Consider the following 17,760-nt stretch of genomic DNA (forward strand, 5'->3'; position numbering starts at 1 on the left):
CCAGCCTCAGGGAACATGCTGATGGCTACAGGTTGCTGTAGGCAAGGAGTGTGGTCCCAGCCACAGCACTATGGCTGGTGACTCCTGGGCTGGTGATGCCCCCAGCCTGGCCAGCTCACCTGGACACTCACAGCAACCACCCATTAGAGCTGATGCCCCATGTCCTCAAGGCCTGCACAAGCCATAACTCACATGTAATTTTAATTGAAAAAAATCTTTCTACTTCTTAAACAACAATGACAAACCAAGAAAGCAGAAATAAAAAATAACATCTGGACTCGATGATCTATTATATATTGTTCTTTTGACGTTAAGATACTCTGTTTTTGAAACATTTCCATGTATCTGTAGCATCAATCAGGGCATACTACTAATGATTAAAAGGTGACAAAATTTTTAAAATTCAGTGATGATTTGGATTTTAGCCCAGATAGACATATCTCAACTTATGGAACTGATGCCTTATTTTGTTATTGTTCCAAATACATCTATGCAGCATATTAGGAAAGTTTGTAGGGTGTCTTTTTAGCATCAAAGTGGTAAAAGTGACAGTATTAGGCTTTCAGCAAAACTTTTTCTATTCATACTAATGGTCTGGTTTTTCTCCTAATTGTTAAATTTGTTTTCTTGACTTTATTATGACTTTCGTAAAGTAGCATTTATCGTGCATGCATGAGAGTTTAACTTCCTCACCTCTACATCTCACTTATCAATTCCCTTTATTAGAGTCTTCTACTCTTAGACTTTTGAGAAGGAAGATAATAAAGATTGTGAAAAAAGAATGATTCTAAGTCAGAGAAGGGTGACTGAGAGAGACAGGCAGAAAAGGAGTGTGTGAGCACAACAGCACCAGGAAGGGCTTTCCAGGCACAAGTAAAATCACAAAATATATCATATGGTACATTGACGCATGAGCATTGATGAATTTTAAATAGAATCAAAACCAAGATGTTGCAGCTAATGATATATCACACATAATCTAAATAAGCTTGAAATTAAACCAACCTGCATGGGGTTGCCAAATTAACCATTTTGAACAAGTCAAGAAATCAATTCAGTGAGAAGTGCCTTCATTTTTTTTCCCACTGAACTGTGGTTAGTTTGTTTCTAAATCAACACAATATCTGATGAGGCTAACGTGATTCCAACTGGTCAAAGTGCATCAAATAGAGCTCATGGTTTGGATGGGATTCAGTTACTTTTTTCTTAAATAATTGCACTAGCAATTTATAAATTGTTTTTGCCATTTCAAAAATATCCAGTGAAATAAGCAAGACAAAATAAAAATACTCAACTTATCTACTGAATACATTGACTTACATTGCCATCAATCCCCTTTATGCATAGGGCAGGGTTCAGAGGGAGGTGACAGGTATTTGCACACTGAAAGAATTCTTCTAGTCTGCCAAGCTCTTTCTTCAGTACCTCCTGTGAAAAATCATTAGAAAAAGCATTTTTGAAACTGTAAAGAACTTGACTTTCCCTTCAAGTTATAATTTTCTTCAATTGATTATATATAAACTCTTTAATTCAGGGGTTGCACACTTGGAAGCTTTGGGGTCGGGAAGGTGATGTAGCCGCATAAGAGGAGGCAGCAGGCTAAAGACAATAGGGAGTACCGGGGAAAATGGGGAATTGAAGACCGCATGCCCTTTCCGAAGGACTTTAAATTCAATTAAAAACAAAACCAAAACAAAGCACTGTTCTGTTCAAATAAAACATGATGGATTGGACTTGACCTGTGACCCACAAACTTGCAACCCCTGCTTTAAGTAATTATTAACATGATCCATTTATCATAATTCCCTGAAATCTTAGTTTGTTACTCTCAAGATTTACACTTAATAGTAATAGTACTTTTTAGGAAAAAATTTACATAGAGTAGGAGTGATAATGGCAAAAAAGATAATTACAGACAACGGAAAAATGTCAGAAGCAGTAATAAAGATGAATAAGTAGTTTACTACATGTCAATTAAGTGTATTTCTGATACTTGACTCACTCCCTCCCATCGCCCTCTGTATATGTGGGAGGTCTGAGATCACAAACAACACCTTTAGAATTGTGTATCCCTGACACAAAAAGGGGAAAAACAACAACTCAAACATAATAACTCAAAAATTTTAAAAACCCCTCTTTTTGGCCTACTTTGAAAATTCTTTAAGCCCAATTCTAAAAATGAGGATATCAGATTATTAATGCTTAAGTAACTCTCAAGAGTTTCTTAGCTCTTAGTCCCGGCTCACTGCCAAATAATAGAATCTGCTGCTCCCAGAATCCAGGAAAACAAGGTGGAGAAATGAGGCAACGTTCCACAATGACATTCTTTCTTGTCTGTCCTCTTTTGTCCTTCCTATACATGGGTTTGCCTGAAGGGCATCATGGGGGGGACGCCTGCTCTCTTTAAATAAAGTCTCTTCACTTCGTATAGTGAGGGTTAGTTAGGTTTCTCAAAAAAAAATAGGAAAAAGAAAAGCTTACAATAACTTGTAAGAAATTATAAATGCTTCTCCCACCTGTTTCTTTGTCTCTTCCTGTTTTCATGTGAAGAGGTGTTATCACAAGAGGAGCCAGTCAAGTTGAGAGGAATGCATTTACATGAGAGAATGATGTCAGTATCATTCTAGAATTTGATGTAAATGGTCAAAAAACGCACTGTACAGTACACATTTTAGAGCAGATTGAGGAGAGACACAGGGGGAGATTGACAGAGAAAGGAAGAGAGGAAAATAGAGAAAGAGAGACAAGGGCAGGGAGACTTATGATTCTCTTATGCTTAAGACTTCCAGCTGCTCTGAGCACTGAATAATTCACTGGCGAAACAAGTACAGCCTCCATAGTTCAGTGCTCATGCTACCAGGCAAAGACCAAAAATGATGCAGTTTTATGAACAAGATGATTCATCTGTCATCGGAATAAATATCCTGAAAGGCTTAAGAAAGCTAAAGAAATGTAGGTGAGAGGGCACATTTTTATTATGACATTGAATATATTGTATTTAATGCGTACTTTGTCCAGAAACAAAAATCAAGTAACAGAAAAAGGAAACTGAACATAAGAAACAGGTTTTAGAAAATGGTAAGCGTCACATCAAGGGTTCAGTAGAAGAGATCAAAACCAACCCATCTAGGAAGGATGAAGTTAGGACAAAACGTCACCCATAACACAACTACAGAAGTCTCATAATGTGCAGTGCGCATTTAGCAAGAAAAGAATCTAATGGCAACATCGTAAGTCATACCAGGGCCAGAGCCTGGAAGGGTGGCTCACAAAATCTACAATAAATACTGTGCCAGCGAGGCTTTTGATTCTCTTCAAGAGAAGTTATGACCCAAACCCGAAGACAGACAGGTAAGTAGATGACAGATGGACAACAGATCGAGATAAGATCGATTTACATACATTGAAAATTTAATTGATGATTATGCTTGATTTGGCCGAATTTATGGAATGTAATTCTTTCATTGATGCATTCATTTATTCACTTAAGACACAGTCCAAAATGGTTAAATTGATGAATTCATAAGTTTATTTGTTCTAGAAACAAATGGTTACAGATTTTCTTTGGTTCCTTTTCTAAAATAATTGAAATTTTTGTTGTGTTGATTTTTAGGATATTCTGGTTTAGCTTTTAATTATCCTGATTGTTAACATCGTTGATTTCCCCTGAGTAAAACTTTCAACTTGAACATTAAAAGTAGAGCGTATGAATATACTTCATAAGCCAATAATTTTGTCATAATGTCAGTATCTGTTAAAATCTTAAAAGATGGCAAATAAAGAAATTCGTAAACATTTCAAAAAAATAAAAAAGGCACCGTATTTACTGCAGTATGCATTTTAAACACATGAGGGATTTTAAAACATAGGAAATAAAGACCAAACCTACACACAAATTTTGTAAATTTTAGACCAAATTTATTTTACTTGCTTTCAACATTTTGTCTACTATTAGAAAATAATTAATGAGTTTGCAGTAATATGAAGTCATAGATTTTTTTCTTTCTTTCTTTTTTTGCATAGCTTATGATGTTACTCACCTTAAGGTTCTTCTGTGCATTCAGAGTTTATATGTCTCCCACTTAGAAATAAACTCTATGCTTATGCTTTTTATTTTCCATTCTCTCCTAGATAGGTGAAGTAGCATAGCTTCCGGCATTACTACCAAATGAAGTGACTTCCAGCAAGAAAAACCTTGTGCTGGGAAGGAATTCTGGGACACTTTGCCTGTTACTGTTTTCATATCATTTTGTTGAAAAGTCTTGTTGATTTTAAACAGTGGGTGGAGAGAAACTATGAGCTCCCTTGAGGACAAGAATCATGTTTTAGTCATATTCCTACCCTTAACTCCTAGTCTGTAGTAAGTACTTGTTACTGAATGATACTCTTAATACAGTGAATGGGTGTCCACTGTCTCCCTGCATCTACAATGTTGAACTTAAGAGAACCTACTTAATGATCTATATCACGGAAGGGAGCTAGTAATTCAGATAATTAAAAAGAGCAAGTGTTCTTCCACTAGATCAAGAAAAAGAACAGCCAGGTCCATTATTATAATCAGTGACGAAAGAGGCACAGTATTTTGACTATCATCCATTGATGTTAGGATAAAAGTATTACTATCCACACCACTATTGATTTGTTTCATTTAATTAATTTTATTTGTTGTGGCAAAAAAAGTCTTTAAAAATGTGGCTTTTATTAGCACAGTGTGAGAAAAATCTAGACCTAAATTTTGTGCCTTGGACAAGGGTGCTCTAAAAAGTACCCTTGTGTACTTCTCTTATGAGTCTGAGTTACTTCATCTGGTCATTTTAGTCAAATTGCCTTCAAGATGGTCTCTTGTTGTCAGGTACTGTCTATGCTACATGGCTACTTAGGTCAAAAAACCATGTCCTGGTAGTAGATATTATCATTAACATTAGGATAGTGAATTGAAAAAAAAACTTGATCAAAATAATTAAGTGTCTTACGACTAAGTGTAGTCAAGGAATTTACTTTCTACGTTATGAAATTCAAACTTAATTGAACCATGATTAAAAAACAAAACAAAACAAAACAAAACTTCACTACATGAAGATTGATTTCTCGACAAACCTGTCGTTGAGGGTCACTGGCAGATTTGACTTTTTCCCCAATATCTCCCAGAATTTTGATAAGTTTCTTCTCCTTGGAAAACTCATCACTCAAGGCTTTTCCTGCACAGAATTGGAGAGCAGCCAGTAGCTTCTGATACCAGCTTTTAAAATAAGCTTCATTCTGTGCATCCTTTAGAAGCCTGAAGGAAAGAGAGAAAAAGAATTCTTGTATTTAGTGCTGATTTTTTAAACACCTCCAGCAGGAACAATAAGTGCGTTTCAGATTAATCTGTATGTGGTGGCTTTGGGCAGTTTAACAGCCCAGAATGGGGAAAATGCTGTTTGTTTGTTGGCAGTCATCAAGTTTCGTCTGATAGTTAATGAGACTCCAAGAGTGAAGAATCGATAAGAGACCTGCTTTTTCTCATTTCTGTTCACAATGGACTTTTTCTTCTTTCAGGCTTCTTAAATTCTATAACAAATACTTATCTTAAGAGCATATCTTTGACATTAAAATACAGGCAAAGAATTTTAGAAATGGTATTTATTAGTCACTACATTGTATAGCATCTCAACCATCAACCCCACATTTTTCTGCTTTTCTTCGAAGAAAATGTCCCCACACTGTCACACACCTATGTATTGCTCTTTCTTCCAACGCCTCCCTTTGATTACCTAGAGGAAGATATTGTAAAGGCAAGTGCATGATTTTTTTGTTTTCAGGCATTTCTGGATTCAAACCTCATCCCTACAACTTACAAGTAACTTAGGCCAGTTACTGAACCAGGCTGAGGTTTAAATAAAGTAATAACTCTGACTCTACAGAACTGGATGGAATATAGAGTACGCTAATGTTATTCTAATTCGAAAGGGCTTAGCACAAAGTATGTATGAGTCAGTCAAAAAACATCAGTTCATCTGTATTTTGCAGCTTCCCCAAGCCAGCTTCTGTCACTGCCTGGCAGTCTGCTTGTATCATGAACACGGGAGGCAAAGAACAAACACAGGGAAGGATACATCTCTAGATAATGGAGCAGTGACAATTATTTGATTACTCTTTCTGCCATGTGACAATTTATATCGCCTTGAAATTAATTCCAACATGCTAAAACTTTACTTTTTATTACGCCCTAAAACACTGAAGTAAAATAAAAAAGACTAATTCCCTTGAATGTTAACCTCTCTTTAATTGATTCTTTAATTCTTAACTTGTCTCTAGTCTTCTCTTCTGAAAAATAATTATCACTCAAAGAACTAGAGGAAAGTTATTGTGAGAATGAAATACTGAAAAAAAAAAAAGGGGATTAAATGCCTAGCCGCCCAAATATATGTAGATGAGTTTCCTTCTGCATTTCTAATTTTGCATCTCTGCCCAATATGCATTGTGCTACAGAGACTCTAAGAAACCCATTATTTTCATTTCTTCTATGTTCTCTGTTCCTACACATTTGAGTTAAATAATTGAATGAACCTGTCCTTTTTTATTATCTTTTTAAGGTAAGGGGTTGCTCCCTTGTCAATGTTACAAAGCTAACTTATCTTCTAGCACCTCTTTTACTTTTCCAAAGGAAATAGAAACTGAATGGAATAATAGTTCTTATTTCTGGGAAGCATTAAAAAAAAAAACCCAAAAAACCTCAAGGAACTAAAGATGTATTGATGGAAAATATAATCCATTCATACTTACACCTTCAATGTAAGAAGAGTGATAGACAATGGAAAGTTTTTCCACCCACCTCTATGGTGAAATTTTTGAAATGTCAGATGTAATAAATGAATCACGTCATTACTTGGAGGCTCTAAGAAAATGAGTGTTATGTGAATGCGAACTGGAAAGCCTCAAATGAAAGCATCTATATTTGAAACTTCAAGATATTTTATGCAGAATGTATGCCTCAGAGATTTTTCACAGTGTTTTGAGGACTTTGGTAATATACCATTGTATAGGCTACTTGGTTTTCAGTGGAGGTAGAGGATTGATGGGTAGAGTATGTCTATATCCCCTATTAATGCTTGCCAGCATTTTCATACACTTTGAATATTGAGTTACTTGTTTTTAAAGCTATTTGAAACCTGTTCTGGTACATAAATATAACTCTATAACCACTTGATTGCTATATATATGATAAAAGGAAAGGTTACTCTGCACAGATGAAGTCAACTTTTTACTAAACTTATTAAAGAAAAGATATATTTTAGAGGTGGGGGTCATAGGAATTGTCAAGATGATATAATTTGCATTCATAATAATTCTTACTCTATTAGAAATGTATTTGTTTCTCTCATGAGCAGCTGATTCAAGGAGGGAAAAAATCAGTTTGATTCTTTACTCAAAATAAAACAGAGCGGGGAGAGCTGCAAACAGAATATGTGGCTGTGTTTTTAAAAAATTGAAAGTGAAGAAAACTCAGTGTATTCACTGTGATTATTTTCCTTATAGAACATACCTCATGCAAACTCTCATTACTGCCATGATGACATGTTCTCCTTGTGAGATTTGGTTCAAGCTCTATGGCTTTTTACCCAACTTTAAGGTTTTTTACGCATTGTAGAAGTGAAATCATAGTGTGTTGCAGATGACCATGAGAGGTCAATTAGTCTATTTCTGTGTCGTTAGGCACAGTCACTTTAACTAACAAGAGAAATTAACATGTCCTTTAATGTTAATCAATTCAGAGAAAGTTGGATTATACAGTTTTGGGTGGAGGGTTAGCCAGTTCTGTGTCAATGACCTTCACCTTATGGAAGTGGTAAACCCCTCATGTGGTGGTTTTCACCCATTGCCTCTGTTTGTAAGGCTGTGGAAAACAGCTGGCCACTTTCCCCTGAGCATTACAGAAACCCTTTTCACAAGACACTGTCACCTGACAGAAGCAGTATTGCTTATGTGAAATTTTAAAAAAAAATTTTTTTAAGTTCAAGTCAAGGGACTGAGAAGTTTGAAATAAGACTTGGTGTTGAAAGTTCGGGCTTTTAAAAGGCAGGCAATGTGATCATGTACAAACCGTGAGGTAAATCTCAAAATGTCAGAGACCTGTTTATCCTAGTGTATGTGAGATCCAGGAAAAGTTCAATTTGATATTATTTTGTATATGTGTCTTATGGACTGTAAGTAATGACAACATTAAAATGAGAATAAATGCATAAAATCTAGCTGAGGAAAGGTTTTGGTAATGTTGAGTATAAGAGGCAAAAAGTAAGAAGAGAAGCAAACATAACCCAGGTGACCAAGCACATGTGTTACAGGATATCACAAAGGCATTTGCCTAAATTAAGGAGATAGCGGTGGACTCAGATACACAAACCCCAGCTAGCATGAAATGGAGATTTTTCTTGGAAATTAGGGCTTTTCTCCATTTCTTCATGCACATAAGGGCTTCTGATCCCATGGTGAGTGACTTGCTGGAAGTCCAGGGAAAGTACAGATAGTTCTCATTTCATCAGTCTCCCAGCAGGACAGGACAGACGAATCACGCCAGTCCAGCCCTCCTTGCCTCATGACTCCCTTCGGCGTAGGTCTTAATTTTAGTTCTCAACAGCACAATATCCCACAGGTTAGGGGTTGCCTTAAATTTTTACCCACTTGTGTGTTTCTCGTGAGTAAAGAGGGGAAACAGCATCCAGAAGAAAACTGAGCTACATGTGAAAATGAGTGATGTCAGGTCACTCCAGGACCTCCCCTTCCCATTTCCTCTACTGGTTGCTACTTTACGGGGGGCCAGGCATGTGGCTCAGCAGACCGGGTCTTAGTGAGCACAGGTGGATTTTAGAATGTGACTTCTTCAAGTGTATTTATAACCCTGGGACATATAAAGGCTGAAATCCAATACTTGATATGGATTTATTCATTTTAAGTTTTCAATAGTGTGTTAAGAAGTAAAAATCACATATCTCTTTAGCCTTTACAACTTTATTTTACTTCTCATTGGTTGAGAGATTTATTTAATATTTCCCTAAAGTGAGGCACTTGATACATTTATTGTCTTGCAAAGATAACTGTTTCCTATGACTAGCTCATTTCTAGAATATTGATATGTTCTTTCAGAAATATAGCACTGAACTTCTTTTGAATTGCACATAAGGAGCATTACATGGTCCAAGTCCTCAGAAATGTAATTTCCAATCAATAGTTATTTTGCAACATATATTTGTCAAAAAGCCACTTTGAAACAACTTGAATATAAAACTATTAAAAGGGAATAAATTCAGAAAATAATGAAATCCATGCTCTAGAGATTGGATACATCTTTAGAACACTTAAATATATGAGAAGGGCCCTTAAGGTATTCACTGACAATTTTATCCCCGTATCATGCTTTATATATCTAATATTTATTACCACCTCAAAAGCAGTTTGCTCAGAATATTGTATGTTCATACTTAGGATTTTTCCATTGCATTCATGCTAGGTGGTAGATTTATTTTTCCCAACTCCATGCTTTCTTCTCTGAAGATTATACAACCACACTCTTTGCTCTATGACTTCCAGTGCCTTCCCAGAGGCAGCGTCTACTTCTCCACCCCTTGTCTGGATTGGCCATGTGACTCGCTTTAGCCAAGAGGATCGACTGGATAAAATGTATGCCCAAGTCCATGCAGATGCTTTAAATGTGCTGTCATGGGTGGGTTTGCCCTCTTGTACTTCTGCTTTCTGCCACAAGAAGGGCATGTCCCTGCTGGGAGATGTCCTTTCAGCGCTGGAATGAGAAGGCAATGCAGAGCAGAGCTGAGCATTGTTGTGTGGAGTCCAGTGCAGCCAAGCAGAACTACAGCAAATCTGCAGCCCACGTGCTGCATAAATGAGAAATAAGTCTTTGTCGCCGTAAGCCACTGAAACTTTGGGGATATTTGTTGTTCTGGTAAAAACTAATGAATGCACCAACTTTCACATTCTTTCTTTTCCCCTTTGCTTTGCTTTTGTTTTCATTTGTTTGTTTGTACTGCCTTTAGAATATGGAGCATATTTTTTAAACCTCTCCAGTGTGAGCCCTGAGGATACTTTGGGGCAAATCTAATTACTGAAAGTAAACAAAAGTCCTCTGGAGACAAGTCTGATGAGTTAGATGGGTGATCAATTTGAGTATATATTTTAGACTAAAAAAACTATCAACGTAATAAAAATGGCTTTCTTTTATGGATCATAAAAAGCCAAAAGAGTATTTCAAAAATGATTTGATCTGGTTCATTTGGATATGTATATTCTCTTATGCTGCTAACATTTTATTGTTATTTTATTACTACTAACATACTTTTTGACTCATTTAAAAGTGTGAATAGGCCTGTGTACCATCTGCTGTTTTATCCAGCCAAGTGTTTGAGTATCTAAATAGGAAATTCTCTCTGAGTAAAAATGCACTAATGAATGCAGTAGGGCAATGACAAGATTTTTTAAGACATATAACACAGCACTAGACAAGTCTAATACATTACTAGACAAAGGGTCTGATAGCTGAGGGCAGCGAGGGAGGCAGTACACCCAGCTGCTTGGGAAACTGAGCTCTGCTCTAGTGGTAACATCTGGAAAACTGAGATGGCTGAATAGGGAGGGGATCAATGGTTTTGGATGAGGAAGCATCTCTCTATATTAGTATGTTTAGTGTAACTTCCTTTATCACCCTGGAGTTGGTGAGCAAGACCTAAGATTAAAGAAAAGAGACAACAGGTATCCTATGTTTTAAGAATGGCCAAAGAAACAACTGGAAGCCAGAGAACTCGTCACAGTTTATTGGGAGATGGCGAAAATGGCTATGATACACTAAGCACTATCTCCCCTACTGGACCTTAGTGTATATTTGCAAGTGGGGGTAAAGAAAAGGGCTATTTGAGAGTCATGAGTCATCAGCTTAGTGAGGGATAGAGTGCATCCACTGTTCCCACTCATCCCTGCAAAGTCCAGTGAGGAGGGAAGCTCAAAGATAGCCATTTATTCAGATGTGTACAAGAATGGGACACTAGTGCCTCATTCCCAGGTTACATTTCTGCTCTAAAAAAGTGTTTGTTAATTTTTCCTGGGTTTATGTGAAGAGGGAAGAGAATGCAAGGGTAGGATGGAAAGACAGGATAGCAAAGGATCAGCCTGCACTGCTGCACCTTAACTGGCAAAGCAAGGATGTGCGAATTTCTCAAGGTTCAAATAAACACATGGAATTAAATGTGATCCACTCCTTGTGTAGGAAAAGGCTGAGCCAAAGCCAGATCTGATGGGAAGTCCTGCAAGGCTGCCCAAGGAACTCACTCAGATGAGATAGCCAGCTTTGACCATGAACCCAAAAGTGAGCCTTCATGGAAAGTCAGAGTTCACAGACGGGATTGTACTTGCTTGCCTCAACGAGTGTGAGGATCCCTTTCCTCTTTCTCTTTCTTCCCCACTCCAAAGTCAAGAAAAGCTAGAACTAGAAGAGTGAGAGAGAAGAGGAGTGAAATAGCAGGCAATATTCTCCCCCATCACAAGTCCCCCAAGCTAAAGCTTGGTGGTGCTGGAGAATATGAAGGAGATTTGTGTCAAATTGGAGAAGAAAATAAAGTTTTAAATTGGACAAAACTGGTGAAGAATTTTTTGATATCTAAAAGTGACCATGAAACTATGGCATCTACCCTGGTTTTAATTAGGGAATGTGAAAGGGCAAAAGTAGTACTTTTAAAATAATAAAAACTTTTATTGGAGACCTACCAATACCAGCTCAGCCAGTTTAAAGAAAACTAGGTGGGATAGTTAAACATCTACGAGTCCGTGCAGGAAGAAATGTAGCTTCAGAAAATGGCACTGATTGCACTGTGCAAGAGAATAAGCCTCAAAATGCAGAATACAAACTAGGGAATCTTGCCCCCAAATCTTCAGAGGGTTGGCTGAGATTTCTCTCTTTGCCTTTTTTCATCTCCTTGCAGCCACTCACTGCTCTTACAGAGCATTGCTGATTTTGGCTTTATTTGTGAATGATCATTGTTAAGCATAGAATTATGTTTAAGAAATCAAAGTTGTTTTATCTAGAAATAGGTTATTAACACTGCATATACATGGATATATAGGTATATGTTACTACTGTATTTGATATTTTATCATCATATCAAATTCTTTAACAGTTATGACCAGTTGCATATTTAATTAGAAGCTTAAATGGTATTTTTTTCTGAATGAAAATTAGCCATAAATGGTACCCAGTTTGTGTATACACTGTAATCAGGATGACTGTTACACAGCAATGTTGTTCTCTTAGGATCATCTGGAAGCTGTGAAGGGGAACAAAATATTCTGAGCAGGTAAGCTCTCCTGAATAGATTCTTGAATATATAATTAGAAATCAGAGCCCTTTCCCACTCATCTTGCTGAGAGATATGGTCAACTTGGGAGATACAAGTAAAGTAAAACTCCTTCCAATCCACTCACATGTATTCATTTGTTCACGTTTAATGTACCGAATGATGTGATGTCAGAGAGCAGAAACTCTGTCTTGCTCCTCTCATTCTAACACACACTGCTTTAGGGTAACTTATTTTATTCAAATCATTTTCCTAAATTAAGCACCAAGCTGTGAACGGCTATTAGTGACCCCTCTCAGCACCTACTGTTATATTCCATATGTGCTTACTAATCCTAAAACAAAACAAAACAAAACAAAACAAAACAAAACAAAACAAAACAGGTGGAATTTTGGCCCTGGGCACACTTTAGAAGAGATAGCTCTCTATGAGATCCTCCTGAAAGGCACCTCCCTTTTTTCTCATTCTGGTTTTCTCCCCTCTCTGATCATCAAGAATCCCTCTGTTCCTGCTGCTTTCCTTATGCCAAAAACTCCACCTAGCTCTATTCTCTCTTACTGTGTTCTGGGATCCCAGTTAGTCCTTGTTTTTCTTCCTCCAGTCAAACACGTATCTCTCACTGTAAATTACACTCATGTTCTCAGGGAATAATATTACAATAGCATAGAGCTGAACTGTATTTTGAGATAATTCCTCCCACCCATCATATTTATTACATGAGGAAACTGAAACATTAAGAGACTTGCTTACGGTCCTTATGACTAGAACCCTGAGCTCTTAACCATTGCTCCAGGCCCTTTCCATAGCACCACATTTTGTGTCTGTTATGAGCCAAATGTTTGTGCCCCCACCCTCCCCAAATTTCTATGCTGACGCTCTGCCTCCCAGTGTGATGACACTGGAGGTGGCACCTTTGGGAGGTGGTTAAATTTAGATAAGGTCATGAGAGTGGGGTCCTATAGTTAGATTATTGCCCTTATAAGAAGAAGATCCTGGAGCACTGCCACATGAGGACACAGAAGGTGTCCAGCATCCATCCATGAGCCAGGAAGAGGGCCCCACGGGGAATTGAAATTGGTCGGCATCTCACTCTTAGACTTTCCAGCCTCCAAAACTGTGAGAAATAAATTCCTGTTGTTTAAGGCACACAGCCTATGTTATTTTTTGTTGCAGCCTGAACTGATTAACACTGTCCTAAAAATCATTAAAACACGACCTGGAAGACAATTTTCTACTTGCATCACATCTGGCAAGAAACTTCATGCTTTAGCTCTTCACTTTCCTTCTCTGTAAAATGCTGGAGTTTGTGGAGTTCGGTAAGATACCTTCCAGCTCTAGGGCTCCATGACTTTAATACTTAATGAACTTATCCAGCATATATGCCAGGAATTTTCCAAGCATTTTATGTAGCTGTGTTTTACACCCACTCCAGGTAACATGATTCCTTTCATTTTACAGACAAGGATATTACAGTTTATAGAGGTGAAATAACTTGCCCAAAGTCACCCAATCTGTGGATCAGGGATTCAAATGCAAGTTTCTCTGACTCCAAAGCCTTTGCTCTTCACCACCATCATGCTGTACCACCTCCTGATATTCTAACACAGGTACCAGCTGACGATTTAGCCTGAGAATAATACACAATCTAGAAATTCTCTTTTTGCCATTTTCTTATCATGTTTTTCATTAGTATCTTTTTCTTACTTCCTGTTTCCTAACCCTCAGAACTCTCATGCTTTCCAGATTGACTTCTTTCTTTCCAAAGTTCCTCATTTATTTTTATCCTACCTACAAACGCCCTGCCAAAACCACCCCAAAATGCCAATAATATTTTCCTATCTGCTTTTAACATTTTTTGAACTTTTAAAGAAGAGCTCGTTAACTAAATATATTTTTGTGTAAAATACTTATAAGCAGGAATACTTTCCTCCCCTTTACCTAGCCTGTAAAAAAGAATAGAATATGTGGATCTACTTTGATAATGCAAGTAATACACTCACCTCTGCTCTATCCTTCCTCACTTTAAAAAGTGAGACCAACACCACAATTTCAAAGGATCTGGGCTTTTGTGGTTTGTTTATACACGTGGTGGTGCTGGGTGGGGCTAGGAGAGTGGAGGGGGAAGATGCTGAATTGAGACTAACACCCTGATTGCACCTGGGAACCTAAAATTCCTGATGAACTGTGCACACACGATAGATGTGCCTTGCGCTTCCCATCTTAACTGAGCCTGTGGTTCCAAATAATTCCAAGTTGTGGCAGAAGGGAAATGGGGAGTCAACATCAGCACATGTGCCAAAATCAAATAAATTCTGCTTGACATATAATTAATGTTTAAATCCACTGTGGTGGAATTTTTAAACTAGTCCAAGAGATGTCTACATTTTCTCTTACTTACATTTGAAAATATGGTTCTGAACTGAGCTCCTAAACTCAGCCTGATTTTTCTTTTTCTATATATTTTTTTCTGAATACATGTATAGTTACTTTAAAGACAGTGTAAGCACCATTTTCATAAAGTTTCCTTAACAAAATTTCTTTTAACGGCAAAGCAATTCCTTTGCTATATGAATGTTTCATAAGAACAGCAACCTAATAATAAAAAATCCTCTTTACCCCTCAGCCTTTTGTTCTTGCACAGCCCTCTGCTGAAAGTTGGATAATCATTACATTGTGCAGTGAACAAGGCATGTGTTTGAACACAGCCGGAGGGGCAGGTTTACAGGGCTAAGGCAAAGCTGGCTTTGAAATACCTAGCTTCCCCAGAAACCGATTGCATCAGAACCGCAGTTTCAAATCACAGCTGGGGCGGCAGCTTCACTCTTCATTCTTCAGAGGCACAAATAGCGTGGTTTATTCTGTGAGGATATTAAAGATTCCCTGGGATGCTATCCATAAGATTTGGAGCTGTGTTTGATGTCCTGAGAAAATTTCTGGGACGTTCTTGCTCACCGCCATGGAACAGCGTGTCTCCTGAAGTTGGCAAGCGCCGTTTAATCCCGTCCTTTTGGAAATTCAATAAAGCCTTAGAGATGTTCTAGGAGGCCTCTATAACCTACCTGGCTAATCTTCAGTTGATTTATATGATGTTGTTGTTGTTGTTGTTGCTGTTGTTCACGTTGTACTTGCCAGGTAGGGATAATCGTCCTGTCTACTATATCATATGAGTGTGGAAAGAGTACTAAGCCCATTCCATCTCCAGTGCTCTCTGTATGCACAAGTAACTTAGCAGTTCCAACCTTAGTCTTTCCATTTCTAAAATGTTAATAATGATCGTCCTATCATCAGATCTATGTTTCTGTTATGGACTGAACTGTGTTCCCCAAATTCTTATGTTGAAGCCCTAACTCCCAACGTGACTGTATTTGGAGATAGACCTTTAAGGAGGTAATTAAGATTAAATGAGGTCAGAAGGCTGTGGACCCAATCCAAAAGGACTGGTGCTTATATAAAAGAGGGGAAGAGACATCAGGTAAGCGTGCATACGGGAAAAAGGCCATGTGAGGACCTAGTGAGAAGGTGGGTCTTCTGTAAGCCAGGGAGTCTGTTTTCAGGTCTTACCAGAAACCAAGACTTTAGCCCTTATTCTTGGACTTCCAGACTCCAAAACTGGGAGAAACTAATTTTTTACTGTTTCCCCCACCCAGTCTGTGGTACTCTGATATGGCAGCCCAAGCAGACTCATATAGTTTCCAACCTAGAAGTCATTTTTCCAAACTAGACCTACACGTTTGTCTGTCTACAAGATATCATTCTTGGATTTTCTTAAGGCATCTTAACCTTGACATGATTAATTTCATCATCATTCTCCCCAATATCTGCTTCTTTACTTGAATTACTCATCTCCATGAATAGAACCGCCAGCTTTCCATCACCATAACAAAAAATAAGACATGATTCTTCTCCCACCTTCATTCCAACATCAAATTTGTTACCATGTCCCATTATGTTTATCATCTAAATAGTTTTCAAATCTAATTTCTTCTCTCTGCCCCTACTGGCAGTATTTAATTGAGGCCTTAATTTCTTGAAGGTATTACCTGGATCTACTGGTACTTGATTTTCCTACCACCTGCATTTTAATTTTTTTTTCTGTCTCAAATTAGTTCCCTTTACTTAGTCTAATAAGTGCTGTTCTAGTGATTAAAATCTGTAGAGCTTCTGGGTAAAATATAAAATCCTTAGTGTAACAGACAGGGCACTTGATGATTTAGCTCTTCCACATCTTAAAGTCTTGTCTCTTATTTCATTCATGTTTTACCGTCCCAAACACGAGGTACTACTTATAATACGTTGAGTTTTCTCTGCTTTCACAGGTTATAATGCTTTCGTGTTGCCCTATGCCCTGTGTCTGAAATGATATTTCAATATGCCAACATCTGTTTATCCTTTAACTCAATTAGCACTTTTTCTAAAAAGTCTTTCTTAAGTTTTTCCAGACTTGGGCATGTGTGCAGCATACTCTCTGTAAGGGTGAAGTATTTTCCTGTATCCATGGTTCTTATAACACTTACTGTGTCTTTTTAAATGGTGTTTTAATTGCTTATTTTTTTCTATCTCTCTCCTATTAGATTTTAAATTCTTTTTCTTTTCTAAATTTTATTGGAGTAGACTTAAATTCTTTAAGGAAAGGATTATGATTTTATACTTTTGAGTCCTAACAGAGTTTCCGATTGTAATAGTAGCCAGGCAATATTTGTTGAATAAATAAATTGACCACTAAATTAAATACACTTTGTCTTAAAATTGGTTTCTTCTATTTCTTGATTAAAATTTTAGGATCTGAACTAATTTGTTAATAACTCTGGAATTATAGCAACCTATTAAATTATGCTTTCACATGCTATTTCCTCTAATCTCCAATAAGTTTAATATTATACATATATACACATATATTTAAATTATACTCATTAACCTACACATTAATTAATATATATTTGAGAATTTTGAAACATATCAAGAGATTATTAGAGATTCTCCATCATTTTGTGATTTGAGAACTCAGATCATGGAGAAAAAATATTGGAGGAATATTTGCTAAGCAGAAACATTTTTACTAAGCAGTCTCCTACATAGGAATGAGTTCTGTTCCAAGAGCGAGTCTATAAGTCTAATTTGTTCCTAAGTTCAACAAAGTTAGCCTAGGTACCCAACTAACGCAATCGGCTATATAGTAATGTACTGTAATAGGTTTATAATACTCTTCATACAAATAATACATAAAAAATAAACACAAAAAATAAAGAAGACTTTTTTTTTTTTTTATTTTATTTGAAAGAAGACATTTTTAATCTTACAGTACAGTACCACATCACCACTGCTTTTACTCTTGCTTCCAGACATCCTGGCTTTGAAATAAAGATACCGTACTACTGTACTCTATACAGTACTGTAAAGTACACAAAAGCACAACCACTTTTAGAGG

General features: G+C 37.1%; 1 protein-coding gene across 10 annotated transcripts in view; it reads right to left on the reverse strand.

Annotated features, from left to right (window-relative positions):
- The window catches only part of PIK3C2G (phosphatidylinositol-4-phosphate 3-kinase catalytic subunit type 2 gamma), a 363,004-nt gene that overhangs the window by 157,947 nt on the left and 187,297 nt on the right, over window positions 1–17,760 (reverse strand). For all 10 annotated transcript variants that reach the window (XR_009048372.1, XR_009048371.1, XM_057701641.1 and 7 more), the window contains 2 exons: window positions 5,098–5,278; window positions 1,321–1,428 (listed from right to left, as the gene is read on the reverse strand). Coding sequence is in view for 8 of the 10 variants with exons in the window: in XM_057701641.1 (XP_057557624.1) it covers window positions 1,321–1,428; window positions 5,098–5,278 (289 nt within the window). In the remaining 2 variants the exon portion in view is untranslated. The remainder of the gene's footprint in view (window positions 1–1,320; window positions 1,429–5,097; window positions 5,279–17,760) is intronic.

Source organism: Hippopotamus amphibius, chromosome 12 (assembly GCF_030028045.1).
Source record: "Hippopotamus amphibius kiboko isolate mHipAmp2 chromosome 12, mHipAmp2.hap2, whole genome shotgun sequence".
Lineage (NCBI taxonomy): Eukaryota > Metazoa > Chordata > Mammalia > Artiodactyla > Hippopotamidae > Hippopotamus > Hippopotamus amphibius.